Source organism: Prionailurus bengalensis, chromosome C1 (assembly GCF_016509475.1).
Source record: "Prionailurus bengalensis isolate Pbe53 chromosome C1, Fcat_Pben_1.1_paternal_pri, whole genome shotgun sequence".
Lineage (NCBI taxonomy): Eukaryota > Metazoa > Chordata > Mammalia > Carnivora > Felidae > Prionailurus > Prionailurus bengalensis.
In genome coordinates, this window is record NC_057345.1 from 200,487,301 (window position 1) to 200,505,023 (window position 17,723).

General features: G+C 39.4%; 1 protein-coding gene across 4 annotated transcripts in view; it reads right to left on the minus strand.

The window, feature by feature from the left end:
• Positions 1-17,723, minus strand: part of BARD1 (BRCA1 associated RING domain 1) — an 83,673-nt gene that overhangs the window by 15,116 nt on the left and 50,834 nt on the right. For all 4 annotated transcript variants that reach the window (XM_043577733.1, XM_043577736.1, XM_043577735.1 and 1 more), the window contains one exon: positions 6,814-6,922. In XM_043577733.1, coding sequence (XP_043433668.1) covers positions 6,814-6,922 — 109 coding nt within the window. The remainder of the gene's footprint in view (positions 1-6,813; positions 6,923-17,723) is intronic.

A 17,723-nucleotide genomic window follows, 5' to 3' on the forward strand; every position in this document is an offset into this window, starting at 1 on the left:
TGACCTGGGCTGAAACCAAAAGTCAGGGGCTTAACCGACTAAGCCACCCAAGGCACCTCTGGTCTTTTCATTTTAAACTGAGATTATGTAAAAAAATCAAAGAACACTAGAGGCGCCTGGGTGGTTCAGTCAGTTAAGCGTCCGACTTCGGCTCAGGTCATGATCTCGCTGTTTGTGAGTTCGAGCCCCACGTCAGGCTCTGTATTGACAGCTCAGAGCCTGGAGTCTGCTTCAGAGTCTGTGTCTCTCCATCTCTCGGCCCCTCGCCTCCTCATGCTCTGTGTCTCTCTGTCTCTCAATAATAATGTTAAAAAAAAATAAAAAATAAATCAAAGAACACTAAAGCGTCTAACAACACTGAGCTCAAAAACAGAAAACAAATTATTTTTTTTAATGTGTATTTCTTTTTTTTTTTTTAATTTTTTTTTCAACGTTTATTTATTTTTGGGACAGAGAGAGACAGAGCATGAACAGGGGAGGGGCAGAGAGAGAGGGAGACACAGAATCGGAAACAGGCTCCAGGCTCTGAGCCATCAGCCCAGAGCCCGACGCGGGGCTCGAACTCACGGACCGCGAGATCGTGACCTGGCTGAAGTCAGACACTTAACCGACTGCGCCACCCGGGCGCCCCTAATGTGTATTTCTGAGAGAGAGACAGAGGATGAGTGGGGGAGGGGCAGACAGAGCGGGGGACACAATCCTAAGCAGGCTCCAGGCTCCAAGCTGTCAGCACAGAGCCCGCCACGGGGCTCAAACTCACAGACCATGAGATCATGACCTGAGCCGACGTTGGACGCTCAACCGACTGAGCCACCCAGGTGTCCCAAGAAAACAAATTCTTAACATCAAAACAGTTACCTATCAAAACCAAGACAATTAAAACAGACAAGAAAAACAGAAGTTAGACCAGATCCACCAACAGTAATAACTCAATGCAGCTATGAAAAAGAATTGCTCTAACAAAGACCAATATTCTCAGTTGTACAGAAAGAAGTAGAACTTCCAGGAGACAAAAACAAGTATAAAGAGAAAACACCAATGGATAGCATTAAGTGAAAGATTCAAAGAAACAATGAGCTAATGCCTTCAACAGCAGCCAAGAGAATTTAACAAATGGAATTGGAATGAGAGTCAGCCAAAAGCTACCTGATAAAAGACAAGCAATGTCCCGGCAAAGAAGAAAACAAAAAGTAAATCAGCACTATTGTGTTAAAGAATAAAAAACCAAACACAGTACTGTAATTTTCAAATACAAGACAGAAGGCCTTCCGACATGTGTGACTTTGTATGCATGGGATTTTGGGGTTCTCAAAAGCTCTGAAGAACAAAGTGAAACAGTAAGGTCTGATCACCAGTGCAGTTCAACAACTAGATTAGAGAAAGTTAGTGTTTAAATATTCACATATCAATGTAGTGATAATTCATAGTCTGATGCCCTACCATATAACACTAAGTTGCTAGCTACATCTATAAACAGATCGATTCCAATCATTCATTCGCTCAAAATATATTCAATGAAATTCTGCCATGTATTAAGTAAGTACATATACAACATTTTAAAAAAATTTCTATGAAAGGTTTTTCTAATGGCAATATTCAGCACTTGAGTATTGAAACTTGAAAACTATTTGAAAACTGAAAGTTGATGTCCAGTTTCCTGGGGCGCCTGGGTGGCTCAGTCAGTTGGGCATCCAACTTCAGCTCAGTTCATGATCTCATGGTCTGTGGGTTCGAGCACCGCGTTGGGATCTGTGCTGACAGCTTGAAGCCTAGAGCCTGCTTCGGATTCTGTGTCTCCCTCTCACTCTGCCCCTCCCCGACTCGCACTCTGTCCTCTCTCTCAAAATAAATAAACATTTTTTTAAAAATTAAAGAAAAAAAAAAAGTTCCGTTTCTTAAGTGCACCTGGGTGGCTCAGTTGGTTAAACGTCTCACTCTTGATTTCTGCTCAGGTCATGATCTCATATTCATGAGACTGAGTCCCACATTGCTGAGCAAGTAGGCTGCTTAAGAGTCTCTCTCCTCTTGCTCTGCTTCTCCCTGACTCGCATACACATGCTCGCTCTCTCTCTCTTTCTCAAAAAAATGTTGCTTCCTGAATTATTCATCTGAGGTTCAAGTTGCAAAGGTCTGACTGGACATGCTATACACATCACACACATATTGACATCACATTTCTGTATATGTTATCTTTCCTACTCACTAAGTTATAAGGTGCTTTAACCATGTCTAACCTAAACACTGTAAACATTCCCTAAGATGAAAATAGTGCAGTGCACTTAATGGATCATTCAATTACTAAATAATAGTAAAAAATAGTGATTCAATAATTGTCAGTTATACAAATATGTGCCATAAAAATAGCTCCAAATGGAACACATTACTTTCCAGTTTATGTAACTCCACTTCAGCTAAATGAGTTCTCTGTACAAAATACAAGAGTGAGGGGCGCCTGGGTGGCACAGTCGGTTAAGCGTCCGACTTCAGCCAGGTCACGATCTTGCGGTCCGTGAGTTCGAGCCCTGCGTCAGGCTCTGGGCTGATGGCTCAGAGCCTGGAGCCTGTTTCCGATTCTGTGTCTCCCTCTCTCTCTGCCCCTCCCCCATTCATGCTCTGTCTCTCTCTGTCCCAAAATAAATAAAAAACGTTGAAAAAAAATACAAGAGTGAAAAAATATCAATTCTATATATATAGCATATGATACTATCTCCATCAGCCCAAGAAGAGCACCAAAGTGGGTCAAGCATTTTCCTATCATCGTTTGTAAGTCTGAACAAAAAACAGAAACCGACACTAATTTCTCATAGTTAAGGAATACTATTAACAACAACAACAACAACATAAAGCAAACAGCCACCAAAGCCACACATCTATTGGGGGCAGGAGGTGCGGGTGAGGAGGCACGTGGTTTGAATAAGCAGAGGTTATTCACCATGAGGTTCAAAAGATGTTCAGAACACATCCAAGGGTTCAATACCCTGGTTTTATAGATATTAGTTGCTATGTACATGGCATTAAACTCTTATGAAAATTTTTCTTAAATTCTTAATTAATGTTTATAAAAAATAGGGTTTGAAATCATGAAAAGAAAAAAGGATAAAAATGCTACTCAAAAGGATCATGGGCAGAGAAGTAACAAAATGAACACAGCAACAGCTTTTTAAGTCACTAGAGATAGTTTCTCAGATTTCAAACAATGCCTTCCAACAACCATGAAACAAAAATTCTAGATTGGAAGTAAAGACACTCAAACCCCACACACTTATTACCCAATTCCTTCCACATGATGCTCTTCCTGAAGCAGCTCTCAGGACTTGGAAATCACGAATCTTAAGGAATTCAGACTCAGCTACTAAGCACTTGTCCTGGTTTTAGGAGCAAGCATGTATCAGGGAGGGCCCTCCAGTACTCTCTGATGCATTTAACATACATTTATTGAGCACCTACTATTTGCCAGACACTGTTCTCAGTACTGGGGTTGCTACATTAACAAAAGAGGCAAGTCCTTGACCTCATGCAGGTTATAGTCTAACTGGAAGGGAGGGTGGAAACCCAATAAAATAAAAATGTATTTTGTCAAATGATCAGTGGTAAGGGAAAATAAAGCAGGGTTGGGAGGATACGAAGCCCTGGGAGGCTGATACTTGAGAAACAGTAGTAGAGAACCCTCTCGGATAGGACGACACCCAAGTGGGATTTAAAGGGAGTGATGCAGAGTGCCACATCTATGTCCAGTTCCCTACAATTGTCCCTGTCAGAGAAAACAGCTGGTGCTGAGGACTTGAAATGGGAGCATGTTGGTGGATTCTAGAAACAGTGAGGCGGTGCAACGTGGCTGAAAAACGATGAGTGAAAGGGGGTCTGGCAGCAGCTGAGGGAAGACAGATTCCAGAAGGACACAACCCTTTCACCTTAGGACTTACCATATAACCATTATCTTTTCCTTCACCATAAATCTACCATGAAGATAGTAATAATGATACTGTGAGGCCATGTCCATCAGACATGCAGAAGGTACAGGCTTCTTACACTTTATAAAAACACAGCAGTAACTGGGTAGAACTGAGGGGGGGTAAACAACTTCCTCTTCTCTGAAGACATCGCCATGTTCACACTCCAAGACCACCATAAAGGTATCTTTGTTTTTGACACATTTGATGTAATTCTTCTCCAGCTTTTCATAAAAGGAACATTGGCAAATGACAACTCAGTTATGCTACGTTCTGCCAGTAGAGTTCAAGTCCAAATGAATAAATACATGCCAATTTACACTGTTAAGTATGGTGGAACTGAATGAGTACTGACGTAAGATTTAAGAAATTCAAGTTCTCACTGATCCATTCAAAAAAACCCTACTTTCTTTCTTCCATTTTTTTTTAATGGCTCGTTAACCATGAGCAAATCATACTAGGTTTCAGCTTTATTCTTTGTAAACTAGTAAATTTCTACTAGTAAAGTAGAAAGATTTCTACTTTCTCCTGCAGTTCATTATGAAAACCACCTTGGTGCACACTTGCAGGGCTGATGTCCAGGAGAAGGCAAGAGATAAACAGTTGTCAGAGCACAAAGGTAACCAGCCTGCAACAGCAGCTATGACCACATCTTTGACCTGAACTCATCCCTTTCTCTCTTCTTCCCCTATCTGAGCAGCTGAGTGCACCCACCACACCCCTCTCTTGAAAAACCCTCTTCTTCTCTCCCTGCCCACATCACACCACCATTTCCCATCAGAGTTCTGTTTACCACACAGCCTCCTAACCAGGTTTTGGTCTTGGCCCACTCTCGGCTGTCTTCTGCGGTCCCAATACACTGAAAATGCACAAGAGTGCCCTGTTGCATAGTAATGTCTAAACTCCTCCTGGGGGGAGCCAAAGCCTTTTACATTCTGATCTCAACTCCACTCTTGACCTCTGGTTCTTTTCTGATAATATACCTTGTGCTCCTCTCACACTAACTAGTTTCTCAGATTTCAAAGATTCTTTATGCTTCCTTGTCTATGAGTCTGTTTCCTCAGATTTGGACTGCCATCCCCACTTTGTATACCTGACTGCAGTGCGGCAATGCTCACTTCCTCCACGCTAACAGAATCCCATTTTTCCAGATATCCACTCTTCAAGAACCTTCCCTGCCTTCAACCATGAAGTATGTCAACACGAACTGTGTGACCAGTTCTGACCAGTAAGACATAAGGGGAAGTCCAGTGGAAGATTCTAGGAAGGGTTTTAGTCCTTCTTTTAATGGTGGACACAGTCACATGTGCAGTTGTGGCTATCACCCTATAACCACTGAAGGGAGATTGGTGAGGACAAAGCTACCAAGCTGAGGATGGCAAAGCAGAAAGACAAGGAATTTGGGTCTCTAGCGCAGCCATTTAATTGCTGAACTCACCAAAGAAAGCTATTCTAAATTGGGATTACCTTTATATAAAAGAATATACTGCCTTTAGGCATTTCAGTAAATGTTTTGTTATCTGCAGCCCACAGCATTCTATTAGATACCTTGCTAAAACTTTTACCTTTAAAAGTTTACAAGCTTTCTTGTTACCTTCTCTGTGAAGCTCTTCTGATCCCTTCTGGAATCAGCTTCTTCCTTCTCTGTGGATCTCCTGTACATTTTTATGGCTTCTATTATAAATTTATTACAGTATGTAATGAACTTTTTTATATCTATATTCACCATTAAACTGTAAATTCCTACGGAATAAGCATTCTTTTCACTTTCTCTAGCTTGTAGCTCTTTCCTGAACTACAGACTCACGTGCCTGTTCAAGATCTCCATTTGCTGCCTTAGAGACATAAAATTGGTCAAAAGAATTATTGATTTCCTTCCACCACAGCAGGAAACAGCCCCACCATCTACTACCCCTTTGCTAGTCATATTAATTCTACTCTTTATCCACACTTCACATATAATCCATCAGAAAGTATGGTACCATTAACTCAAAAATAGACACTCAACTTCATACTTCTCGTAATTTCCACTATTACCTTAATCCAGGAGGTCAAGATAACTCATCCTGTCACAATGAAACAGTCCTCAGTGATCTCCCTGCCTCCACTCTTGCCCCACCTCAGTCTCTTTATTACAAAGTAGCCAGAGTGAACTTCCTAAAACATAAACCAAATCATGTCACTCCCTTGCTTTAAATCCTTTCAGCGGTTTCCAGTACTCTTACACACGGACTAGTCACCGTCAAGTAGGACCTTCTCTCTAACCTTCAAATATGCCACACTCATCCACTAGGGGACCCTACACACTTGCTTGGAACACCTGTCCTCCAGATGTTCACCTGGATACCTCCTCCTCCTCATTCAGGTTTCAAATCAAACATCAGTTCTCTAAAGGCCCTCCAATGACAGCTAATGCAGTGCCTTATCTGGAGCCCTCAAGCTCCACTCAATTATACTCTACAAAATCTTCAAACCACACAATTTAAGTTCCTGAAATTATTTCATTTACATTAGTTTACATATTTACAGAGTGTCTCTGTAAGAGACATCTGTCTTACAGACATCTCTGTCTTACAGACATCTCTATTAGAATGTGAGTTCCTTGAGAATAAGAGTTCTATCTGTCACACTGATTGCAGTATGAGTGCTCCCTAAAATATATATGGGAGTCAATAAATATTTGTTGATGGATTTATTCTGATTATAATAGTCTTTGAACTCACAGTAGCTAATACAAAGAAAATGTTCAATAATTTTTTGGTGATTGAAAGCAACTTGCTAACTGGAAATTGATGTATTATGTTCCTTTCATAATCAATTTCAATAAAAGACCTAAATTTCCCAAAGCCTAATCCATACTTACTACTGAGCAATGGCGAGTTGATGAGGATTCACTCTCCTCTGGTAGCAGCAATAGTGACTTCATATTTTCACCGTCTGCATAATCCACAGGCCGCAAACCAAATATGTTCCTGGTAAAATAAGTGCAGATGGGTTTAAGTAAATAGAATGTGTGACTTGATATTTAACTAAATGGATGCACCAGGGGATGAATTTTTTCAACTTCCTTAATAATACACAGCTTTTATACTAAAATAAATGACTCAGAATTCATACAAAGCATAAGAATCAAGTATCACAAGCTGTTGAATTCAATGGAAAAAAAAATGTGAAATTTCAATTTGACATCACACCATTCTAGGGAGTATTTTTAATTGGATATATTGTTACTTACACATGAATTTTTTCACGACTCTGTATTCTTCTGTATTCATATTCACATTTTTAATATAGCTTTATAATCATTAATCACCAAGGGTAGGATGTTTTCAAATGCAAATAAAAATAATTTACCATACTTATTATAGTCTCTGTATTCTATGTCAACAAATACAGAAATTAGATAAATACACAGGACAGCATTCAGATCCACTAGAAAGAAAACCGTGCCACATGACAAACAAATGAATAAAGTAGTGGACAGGGCACTTTTAAAATTAATTTTAACATGTATGTACATTATATAGTAATCACAGCCATCAAGAGAACCGACTGTGGCTTAGGGAATAAGTTGATGCAGACTTCTCAGCATGTGCTAATTCATAAGTCACTGAATATTACACTGGAAGGGAATTCAGAGACCTGTAGAAATCTGTTATTTCATAGATAAGAAAACAAAAAGGTTCCAATGACTTAACTAAGGTTGTGTTTTTCCTTGTTTATTCCAATAATATTCAATACTGCCCATCATTCATTTTTTAATTATAAGTAAATTGGTAAAACTGTACAACTTTTGTCTACTATTCCACTTCCTTACACACGGTTTCAAAATAATTTTAATATATTGTATTATGGTAAAAAGTTTTCTAAAATGATAGAGTTAAGATGGCGGAGAAGTAGAGGGGACCCTGGGCTTTCCTTGTCCCTCAAACACAGCTGCTTTGAAGTCAGAGTACTTGGAACACCCCGGAAATTGATCTGCAGAGTGGCAGAAGGACCTTCACAGATGTAGGGAGACAGCTTGGCAAGTACGAGGTACATGGATGTGAATCAGCAGAGAGAAAAACAGCTTAGCTGTGGAAGAAAAGGGAACCTTTCCATGAAGAGACAGAACAGAGAGGTGTTGAGATAGTGCAGCATTGAGACAGCACAAGAAGAAAACCTCCCTGGACCATGGACGGGGGAACGAGAAGTACTGAGGTCTCAGTTCTTTTTTGCAAACAGCTTATGGAGCTCAAACTCTGAGGTTGTGGAAGTGCACAACTCTCTTTGGAGCAGAACTGTGGAGCATGCTCCTGGAGAGAAGGGACGAGGTACTTGAGTGCATAGTGTCGTGTAGTGATCTTTGGGATACACTGGGAGGGAACAGTCCCCTTCCTGGAGTACTTTTGGAAGGGGGTTTACTGCCTCCCTAAGGACAAAAGACCTTGCAGGTGCCAGCCAAGGGCCTTTCTTCAGCAGAGAGGCTCTGCTCTGGAGGAGGAAGGGAGTGAGTCTGAGTGATGCCAGGTCCTTTAAGACTTTGGGTTTTGAATCCCAGCTGTGCGCCAAAGAAAAAACACAGGAGAGTTATGATGCAGGGCAATCTGACTGCCCTAGCTATTCTGGGAGGAAACAATCAACAAAACTAAAAGGCAACCGATGGAATGGAAGAAGATATTTGCTAATGACATATCAGATAAAGGGTTAGTATCCAAAATCTATAAAGAACTTATCAAATTCAACACTCAAAAAACAAATAATCCAGTGAAGAAATGGGCAGATGACACGAACAGACATTTTTCCAAAGAAGACATTCAGATGACTAACAAACACATGTAAAGATGCTCAACATCACTCATCATCAGAGAAATACAAACTAAAACCACAATGAGATACCATCTCACACCTATCAGAATGGCTAAAATAACTCAGGAAACAGATGTGGGCAAGGGTGTGGAGAAAGGGGAACCCTCTTGCACTGCTGGTGGGAAAGCAAACTGGTGCAGCAGCTCTAGAAAACAGTATGGAGGTTCCTCAAAAAATTAAAAATAGAACTATCCTATGGCCCAGCAATTGCACTAGTAGGTATTTATCCAAAGGATACAAAAATGCTGATTTGAACGGGCACATGCACCCCAATGTTTACAGCAGCGCTATCAATAGCCAAATTATGGAAAGAGCCCAAATGTTCATTGACTGATAAATGGATAAAGAAGATGTGGAATATATATACAATGGAATACTACTCGGTGATCAAAAAGAATGAAATCTTGGGGTGCCAGAGTGGCTCAGTCAGTTAAGTGTCTGACTTCGGCTCAGGTCATGATCTCATGGTTCATGAGTTCAAGCCCCACATCAGGCTCTGTCTGGGTTGATGGCTCAGAACCTGAAATATGCTTCAGATTCTGTCTCTCCCTCTCTCTCTGCTCCTCCCTAATATGCTGCCTCTCTCTCTCAAAAAAAAAAAAAAAAAAAAAAAAACAACATTAAAAAAAAGAATGAAATTTTGCCATTTGCAACAACATGGATCGAACTAGAGTGTATTATGCTATGCAAAGTAAGTCAGTCAGAGAAAGGTAAATATTATATGATTTCATTCATATGTGGAACTTAAGAAACATAACAGATGAACATAGGGGAAGGGAAGGAAAATCAAGATAAAAACGGAAAGGGAGGCAAACCATACGAAACTTAAATACAGAGAACAAATTGAGGGGAGGTGGGTGGGGGGATGGGCTAAATGGGTGATTGGCATTAAGGAGGGTACTTGTTGGGATGAGCACTGGGTGGTATATGGAAGTGATGAATCACTGGGCTCTATTCCTGAAACCCATAAACACTGCATGTTAACTAACTTGAATTTAAAATAAATAAATTTTTAAAAATAAATTAAAGGGGCGCCTGGGTGGCACAGTCGGTTAAGTGTCCGACTTCAGCCAGGTCACGATCTCGCGGTCCGTGAGTTCGAGCCCCGCATCGGGCTCTGGGCTGATGGCTCGGAGCCTGGAGCCTGTTTCCGATTCTGTGTCTCCCTCTCTCTCTGCCCCTCCCCCGTTCATGCTCTGTCTCTCTCTGTCCCAAAAATAAATAAAAACGATGAAAAAAAAATTTTTTTTTAAATAAATAAAAAACAAATTAAAAAAAAAGTAATATGCCAACATAAAAAAAAAGTTTTCTTTAAAAAAAAAAAATTTAATATTTATTTATTTTTGAGAGACAGAGCACAAGTGGGAGAGGGGCAAAGAGAGAGACACACACAGAATCCGAAGCAGGCTCCAGGCTCTGAGCTGTCAGCACAGAGCCCGACACAGGGCTTGAACCCACGAACTGTGAGATCATGACCTGAGCTGAAGCTGGACACCCAACTGACTGGGCCACCCAGGAGCCCCCCAGAAAAGTGTCCTAAAATGAGCATTTCTTTTATAAGACTTCATAGTTTTTAAGATTATGGTATGTCCATGTAATGGCCACTAAAGTGAACCATGAAAATGCAATGTGTTCAACTAGATATAAAATGGCAAACATGGTACAATACCAGCTTTTAAAATTGCACTGAATGTGTAGAGAAAGATCTGGAAGGAAACAGAGTGGAAGGAAGAGGGAGGAGGAAGCTGTCAACTCAGATGCTGCATGAAGGGCACATAAATGAGGGACAAAAGCACCAGTTTGGAGACAAGGTCATTAATGACCATGGGGAAAGATGTTTTGATGGCATAGCAGGAAAAGAAAGCTAGTAATCAAGAAATGAACCACAGCAAACATTTCTCTAATCACTGTTACTTATCACTATCAGGTTCAGTCACTCTTTCTTTTTGGATTAGCACTGGTAAATATCGATAAATTTGTACTCTCAGATTTCCCTTTAGGCCTAGGTTCAATAACTTGTAACCTTCCTCTGACAACAGTCTTTCTCTACAAGAACTGTATTGTGTTTTGGCTCTCTGATTTACAACAAAGTGACAAGTCATTGTGCTACATTTGGGGTCTTTTCAAATTCCCACACATTTAGAGCAAGCAATCTCAGTTTATTTCAAAAGGCAACTAATTTCATCCACTATACTTGATACTTCTCAGTTTCATTCTCTTAAAACACTGTGCTCACATACCAAATAAACAATCTCCTCACACATATATTCTGTAAGTATGACAGAAATCTGAGATAATGAATCCATTATTCTGGGTCTTAAACCACCAAGTGCAAAAATGAATAAACAACAAAAACCACGTCACACTATAGGCCATCAAAAAAATCACTGTACACAAAAAGACTTTTTTAACAAAACAACTGGAAATTTCACATTTCACAGACAAAAAAGGTAAAAGCCCAATCAAGTGTACTTTAATAAGCAGTAACTATAGCATAGTTGTTTTTACACAGGTATGAATAAAAGTCCATTACAACAACATAGAATAATATTAATGAAAGTACTTCTCAAAGCACCACCATCAGCTTGTGGGCTTCAAAGAAAAAGTAACCAGTAAAACAATTGTCTGCACAAGTAAGATGCTTGTACTGAAGTTTTCCTTCATAAATGACAGGCAGGATTCTAATTTACATTTAGAGTCCTTACTACACAAAGCTTACTATCTCTTATGGTCTTTAAACATGCACTTGGATTATGGACAGCTTCTGCTTATACACAGTTCACTAAACCCTGAGCCCTCCTGTATTGCTAATGAACTGGAGAATGGCACATACAAATGCTACAGATTGAAAGATAATCAGTTAAGCCTCAGTCCTGCATCACAGGAGACAGAGCCTATTAAATCCTGTCATGTTTCTCCTTTGTCGTGGACTACTGAAATCTGAAATTAGAAACAAGTTTTTATACGGCACCTTCAAAAAACCAGAGCAAGAGGAGACAGCATAGGTAAGATTTCTCCTGTATCACATGGGTACAAGAAAGTCACACCTTTTTCCCCATAATGATATATTTGAATGGACTAACATTTTCTTTACAGACTTAGTGTAAAAAAATCAGTTTAAAATGTACATAATTGTGGGGCACCTAGGTGGCTCAGTCGGTTAAGCATCCATCCAACTCTTGGTTTCAGCTCAGGCAGTGATCTCATGGTTTGGGAGATCAAGCCCTAAGTTGGGCTATGTGCTGACAGCGCAGAGCCTGCTTGGGATTCTCTCTCTCTCTGTCTCTCTCTTCCCCTACTTTGCTCGCGCTATCTCAAAAAAGAATAAACATTAAAGAAAATAAATAAATAAATAAATAAATAAATAAATAAATAAATAAAATTTGAAAAAAAGGTAATACTTGAAGAAAAGTGACATGTCACACGTACAGGAGACTATCACTGTGACTGAGTATTAATTGAAGACAGAATAACTCTCCTCACTAGGATTCTTTTTGATCACTAAGACTGATGAGAAGTAAGTTCTTACTAAAGAGTTGAACTGCTGTGTTTAACTATTCAGCTTCACCCCAAAGGCAACAGTTCAGGTCACAGCATTAACCCTTTCATGTCCTTTCTGTCCAAGAATATGGTGGAAACTGCCCACGACTATTCCCAAGAGAAGTCTCACCACTTTTAAAAGGGGGAGAAGGAGAGATGGGCAAATTCTAGACTTCCATTTGCATACACAGATCATTCAGTCCCAGATACTCATGCAAAAAGGCATTTTTACTAATACTAAACCTATCACGCATGACAGGCTACCAAGACAGTCCATGAATGAAATCCTTTATGAATCCTATAAAATTGCAAACATAGATTTTAATTTTTCAAGTCACTTGGCTTGCTGTGAAGCAGGAAACAGCACAGAAATTCAAAAGAGCAACATTTATTTTTTAAGCTGTAAAACATAAATTATCTGTTATAGGAGATTAATTTTTTAAAAAATTAACTAGGGCAATGGGACAATTAATAGGTCCAATGGTCCATATAATATTTTCTAATTACGAATTCTACACGCTTGCAAGGGAAACTATGCTAATGGCAGACCATGTGCCAAATCCTAAACTTTATATATCTCTTTAAAAAAAAAAAAAATGCTATTCTCCATACAGTCAAAATAGTTCTGATGGGATGTAAGAGCTTTGTTTTAGGTTCACACTGGATGCACTGAAGGCAGTAGGGAAGATAGATAGCCACTGAAGTTTTGACCAGTCACCAATATAAATATTCACAGATACAGAAGAAGCATAGAAGATATGAAACTTTTTATCTGAGGTTAAAACAGAAGTAATTTTCCCTCTTGGGTAATGGACTCTTACTTTAGTACATAAGAGGTAATTTCTCACGCAAAACATAAGTAAAATCAGAGTTAAATGAATTAATATTATATTTAAATGTAAAATGTATTTTTAAAAGTGGCAAAGTTCACATAGCAAAAGGCGAAAGCAAATAAGAAAGTATTGTAAGTAAATTGTGATTTAAAAAACAGTAAGGTATTAGAGTAACATTAAGTCTAAACAAAAGATAAAGTTTGGAGTAGATATATATGACCTTCTACTATACACATATTCCCTCCATTATCATAAAGACTTAGGGCCCCAAAACCTTACAGTAGAAAGTTCACAGCTGAGGATCACAGCTTCCATGAGAAAATACAGGATAGAAGACTTCACTGGTGAACTTTTAAAAGTCCCTGGATTTTTTAAATTAAACAATGAAGACAGTAGATAAAGAATATCAATGATAGTACTATATGTAGTTAATTCCTAGTTACCAAGTCTTACCTTATAAGGTTTCAAGATTTCTTCCACCAGTATTCAACAAATTGCTTTTAAATTCATTTAGCTTTGTGATAAACCATATTCTATTCTTTCTTTTCTCATACCTGGCCTTCCATAAATATTCAATTCCTAATTATATTTCTGAGTTGTTGACTCTTTCTACCACCTGGGCTATAAAAAGACTGTTATTTTCACATGTTATAAGCAATACTAAAAAAAAAATGGTTCTTGAGCCTTCTCTCCAAAATTTTAAGTTACATGGTCTTTTTGGTTAATTTTTTTTTAATGTTTGTTTATTTTTGAGAGAGACAGTGTGAGTAGGGGAGAGGCAGAAAGAGAGGGAGACACAGAAGCCGAAGCAGGCTCCAGGCTCTGAGCTGTCAGCACAGAGCCCAACACAGGGCTCGAACTCGCAAACTGTGAGATCATGACCTGAGCCAAAGTCAGATGCTTAACTGACTGAGCCACCCAGGCACGCCAAGTCTCATGGTCTTAGCACCATTTATGACAACTTAATAGCAGAACATATCCAAATACAGAACTTTCTAACATGGATCCCTTAGTCCTCATATACAAGCTTTGCTACATTCCAAAGACATCTAAAAATACCCTTAGTCTAAGGCTGGATTTTGTCTCAGGTTTTCTTCTCCCTCCCAAGACTAAATTATAAAAATCTTTACTCTTCTCTACAAGTTTGCTTTACACCCAATTGAAATAATTCAAGTTAAATTCCTACAGTAGCAGAAAAGGTATAAAATCAATCAAAATATATCAAATGTCGAGTAAAAAGAATCTACGTTTGGTGTCAAGGACATAAGTCGTCTATTAAACATGCTTTCAATAGGAACTATATTAACCACCAATTCCTTGTGTCTATACTACAGTGCAAATCAGTGGACCCAAGGCTGGCTTACATGCCTCCTTAGCTTAAAGGGCCCTGAAGTATGTGGAAATAAAGATAGTATTTTTTAACATTCAGTACTCAAGAACAATCACAGCATCTGACTAAATCATATAAAGGCAGATCCAAACCTTTATGGGTTTGCGATACTCTGCTATACATATAAGAAATATAATAAATACAGTATTTCCTCACAGACCCTGTCTCACTGGTATGCCCTATGCAAAGCAACAGTAAGATGATCTTCATGGGCATCCTCCTAAAAATCACAGTCTCAGATAAAACTGAAAAATAAGTAAACTTTATTTTTATAGCATACAGGGAATATGTAAAGATAAATTTAAAGGGCATCTGGGTGGCTCAGTTGTTAAGCATCTGACTCTTGATTTTGGCTCAGGTCATGATCTTGCCATTTGTGGGTTCAAGCCACATGTCAGGCTCCTTGCTTACAGTGCAGAGCCTGCTTAGGATTCTCTCTCTCTCCTTCTACCTCTGCCCCTCTCCTACTGGCACTCTCTCTCTCTCTCAAAATAAACAAACATTAAAAAAATAAAATATAAAATATATGTAAAGATAAAGTAATGAGACAACAAAAAGTCCATCTTCACTCTAGTTCCTGTATTCTACTATCAATACGTTACTATTTCAGAGTGGCAACTACTAGTAACAAAACTGGAGAGATTTTCAAATATTTATACTATACAAATTATCAAAATAGATAATGATGTGCCGAATGGAGGGAGAGCTTATTTCTGTAAGATACTCCACGCGTGTTCCAGAGACCAGAGAAGGCAGAAAGCATCCTTGAGTATCTTTCTAGGAAGTGGAAGAGAAGAGGCTGGTAAAATGGAGGAGTAAGAGGACCCTAAGATCACCCTGCCCCACGGATACAACTAGATAACACTCATATCAGTGTAAATAACCCAGAAAACAACCCAAAGCTTGGCAGAACAAACCCCACAATGAGAGAGAAGAGTAGAGGTCACACTGAAGAAGGTAGGAAGGGCATATAAGTGGTAGGAAGCTAATTGAACCACAGCCTCCCTGGGAGGGAGGGAGCCACAGGCACAGAGAAGGACTATCATGGGAGCCTACACAGGTAAGACAAATCCCCAAAACATTTGGCTTTGAAAGTGAAAGAAGCTTCACAGTTCTTACAACCAGCAGGACTTAAAGCCTGAAATTTGAATACTCTCCCTCTGGGAGAGTCCAGAGGGCATTAGGAAGTAGAATTCAGGCCTTAAAGAAAGCTCAACATATAGCCTGGGGAGACGCAGCAGCATCTTGCAGCAGCAGTTTGGAAACACCTGGGGGATATGGGAAGAGTTATTTACTCATCTCAGAGCAAGGGGTAGGTTTTGCAGGGAGACTAACTACACCGAGAACATTTCCCTCCCCTGTTGCCAGGCATGAACACACAGCCACCTGTGGGCAACAGTGCAGCGCCAACATTTATTAACTTATCTATAGCAAGCCCCGCTCCCGCCAGTCGAGCCAGCCTCAGTTCCAGCGCTGTGGGTCCCCTCCCCCAGAAGACCCGTGCAAGCCTTGCTAATACCACATCTCCCTACCTGCAGACTTCACAGGGCCTTGGTCGTGGTAGTGGTAGAGGGCTCTCATGGAATATCACGCATCCTGTTAAAACTGTGCACTCCACCCTTGCCAGGGACCCAACACTGCCCACAACTGGCAAAGAGAACCACTGCAGATGACTAGATTGAAGGAAAAAGCAGTCAGGACACAATAGCCGGGCTCACACAACACACACAGGAGACACCCATGAAGTGCCATGTTCTGGTGAACAGGGGACACTGCACTGCAAGACACTACAGGACCTCTTCTTCATAAGGCCATCACTTCACAAGGCAGGAGACTTGGCTGACTTTCCTAACACATAGAAACAGACACAGAGAAGGACACCTGGGTGGTTCAGATGGTTAAGCATCCAACTTTGGCTCAGGTCATGATCTCAGTTCATGGGTTCGAGCCCAATGCTTTGGATTCTGTCTCTCTCTCTCTCTGTCCTTTCCCCACTCACACTCTGTCTCTGTCTCCCTCTCTCAAAAATAAACAAACATTAAAAAAAAAAAAAAAGAAAGAAAGAAACAGAGACAAAATGATGAAACAGAAGAATATGTCTCAAATGAAAGAACAGGACAAAATCACAACAAGAGAGCTCAATAAAATGGAGATAAAAAAAAATGCCCAATAAAGAATTTAAAGTAATGATAATAAAGACATTCACTGGACTTGAGGAAAAGGTGGAGGACATCAGTGAGACCCTTAAAAAGAGCCAGAGATGAAGAATAAAATAAATGAAATTAAAATTAAAAATAAAGTACACGGAATAAATAGTAAGCTACAGGAAGCAGAAAAATGAATTAGTGACTGAGAGTACAGAGTAATGGAAAGTAATCAAGTGACCAGGGGCGAGAAAAAAAATTATACAAATTGAAAACAGACTAAAAGAACTCAGGGACTCCATCAAGTGTAATATAATGCAAATATTAGAGAGACCCCAGAAGAAGAAAAAAGAGAAAAAATGAGGCAGAAAATTTAATTGAAGAAATAACTGCTAAAAACTTTCCTAATCTGGGGAAGTAAAAAGATATCTAGATCCAGGAGGCACAGAGCTTTCTACAACAAAATCAAGCCAGGAAGGTCCACACCAAGGTACATAGTAACTATAACAGCAAAAAGTAATGATAAAGACAGAATTTGAAAAGCAGCAAGAGAAAAGAAGATAGTTACACATAAGAAACTCCATACAACTATCAGCGGATTTTTCAGCAGAAGCAGGTCAGAAGGGAATGGCATGATATATGCACAGTGCTGAAAGGAAAAATCTGCAGCCAAGAATACTCTACACAGCAAGGCTATTATTCAGAATAGGAGGGGGGAAAAAAGTTTCCTAGACAAATAAAAGCTAAAGGAATATATAACCATTAAACCAGCCCTGCAAGAAACATTAAATGGAACTAAGTGGGAAGAAAAGACCATAAGTAAGGGTAAGAAAAGTAGGAAGCACAAAAGCAGTAAAAATAAGCATGTCTATAAAAGTCAAGGGATTCACAAAATAAAAGGATGTAAAGTATGACACCATATACCTAAAACATGGAGCAAGATAAGTAGAGAACAGATTCAGACTTAAACAACTATCAATTTAATATAGACTGCTATATGCAGAAGACATTATATACA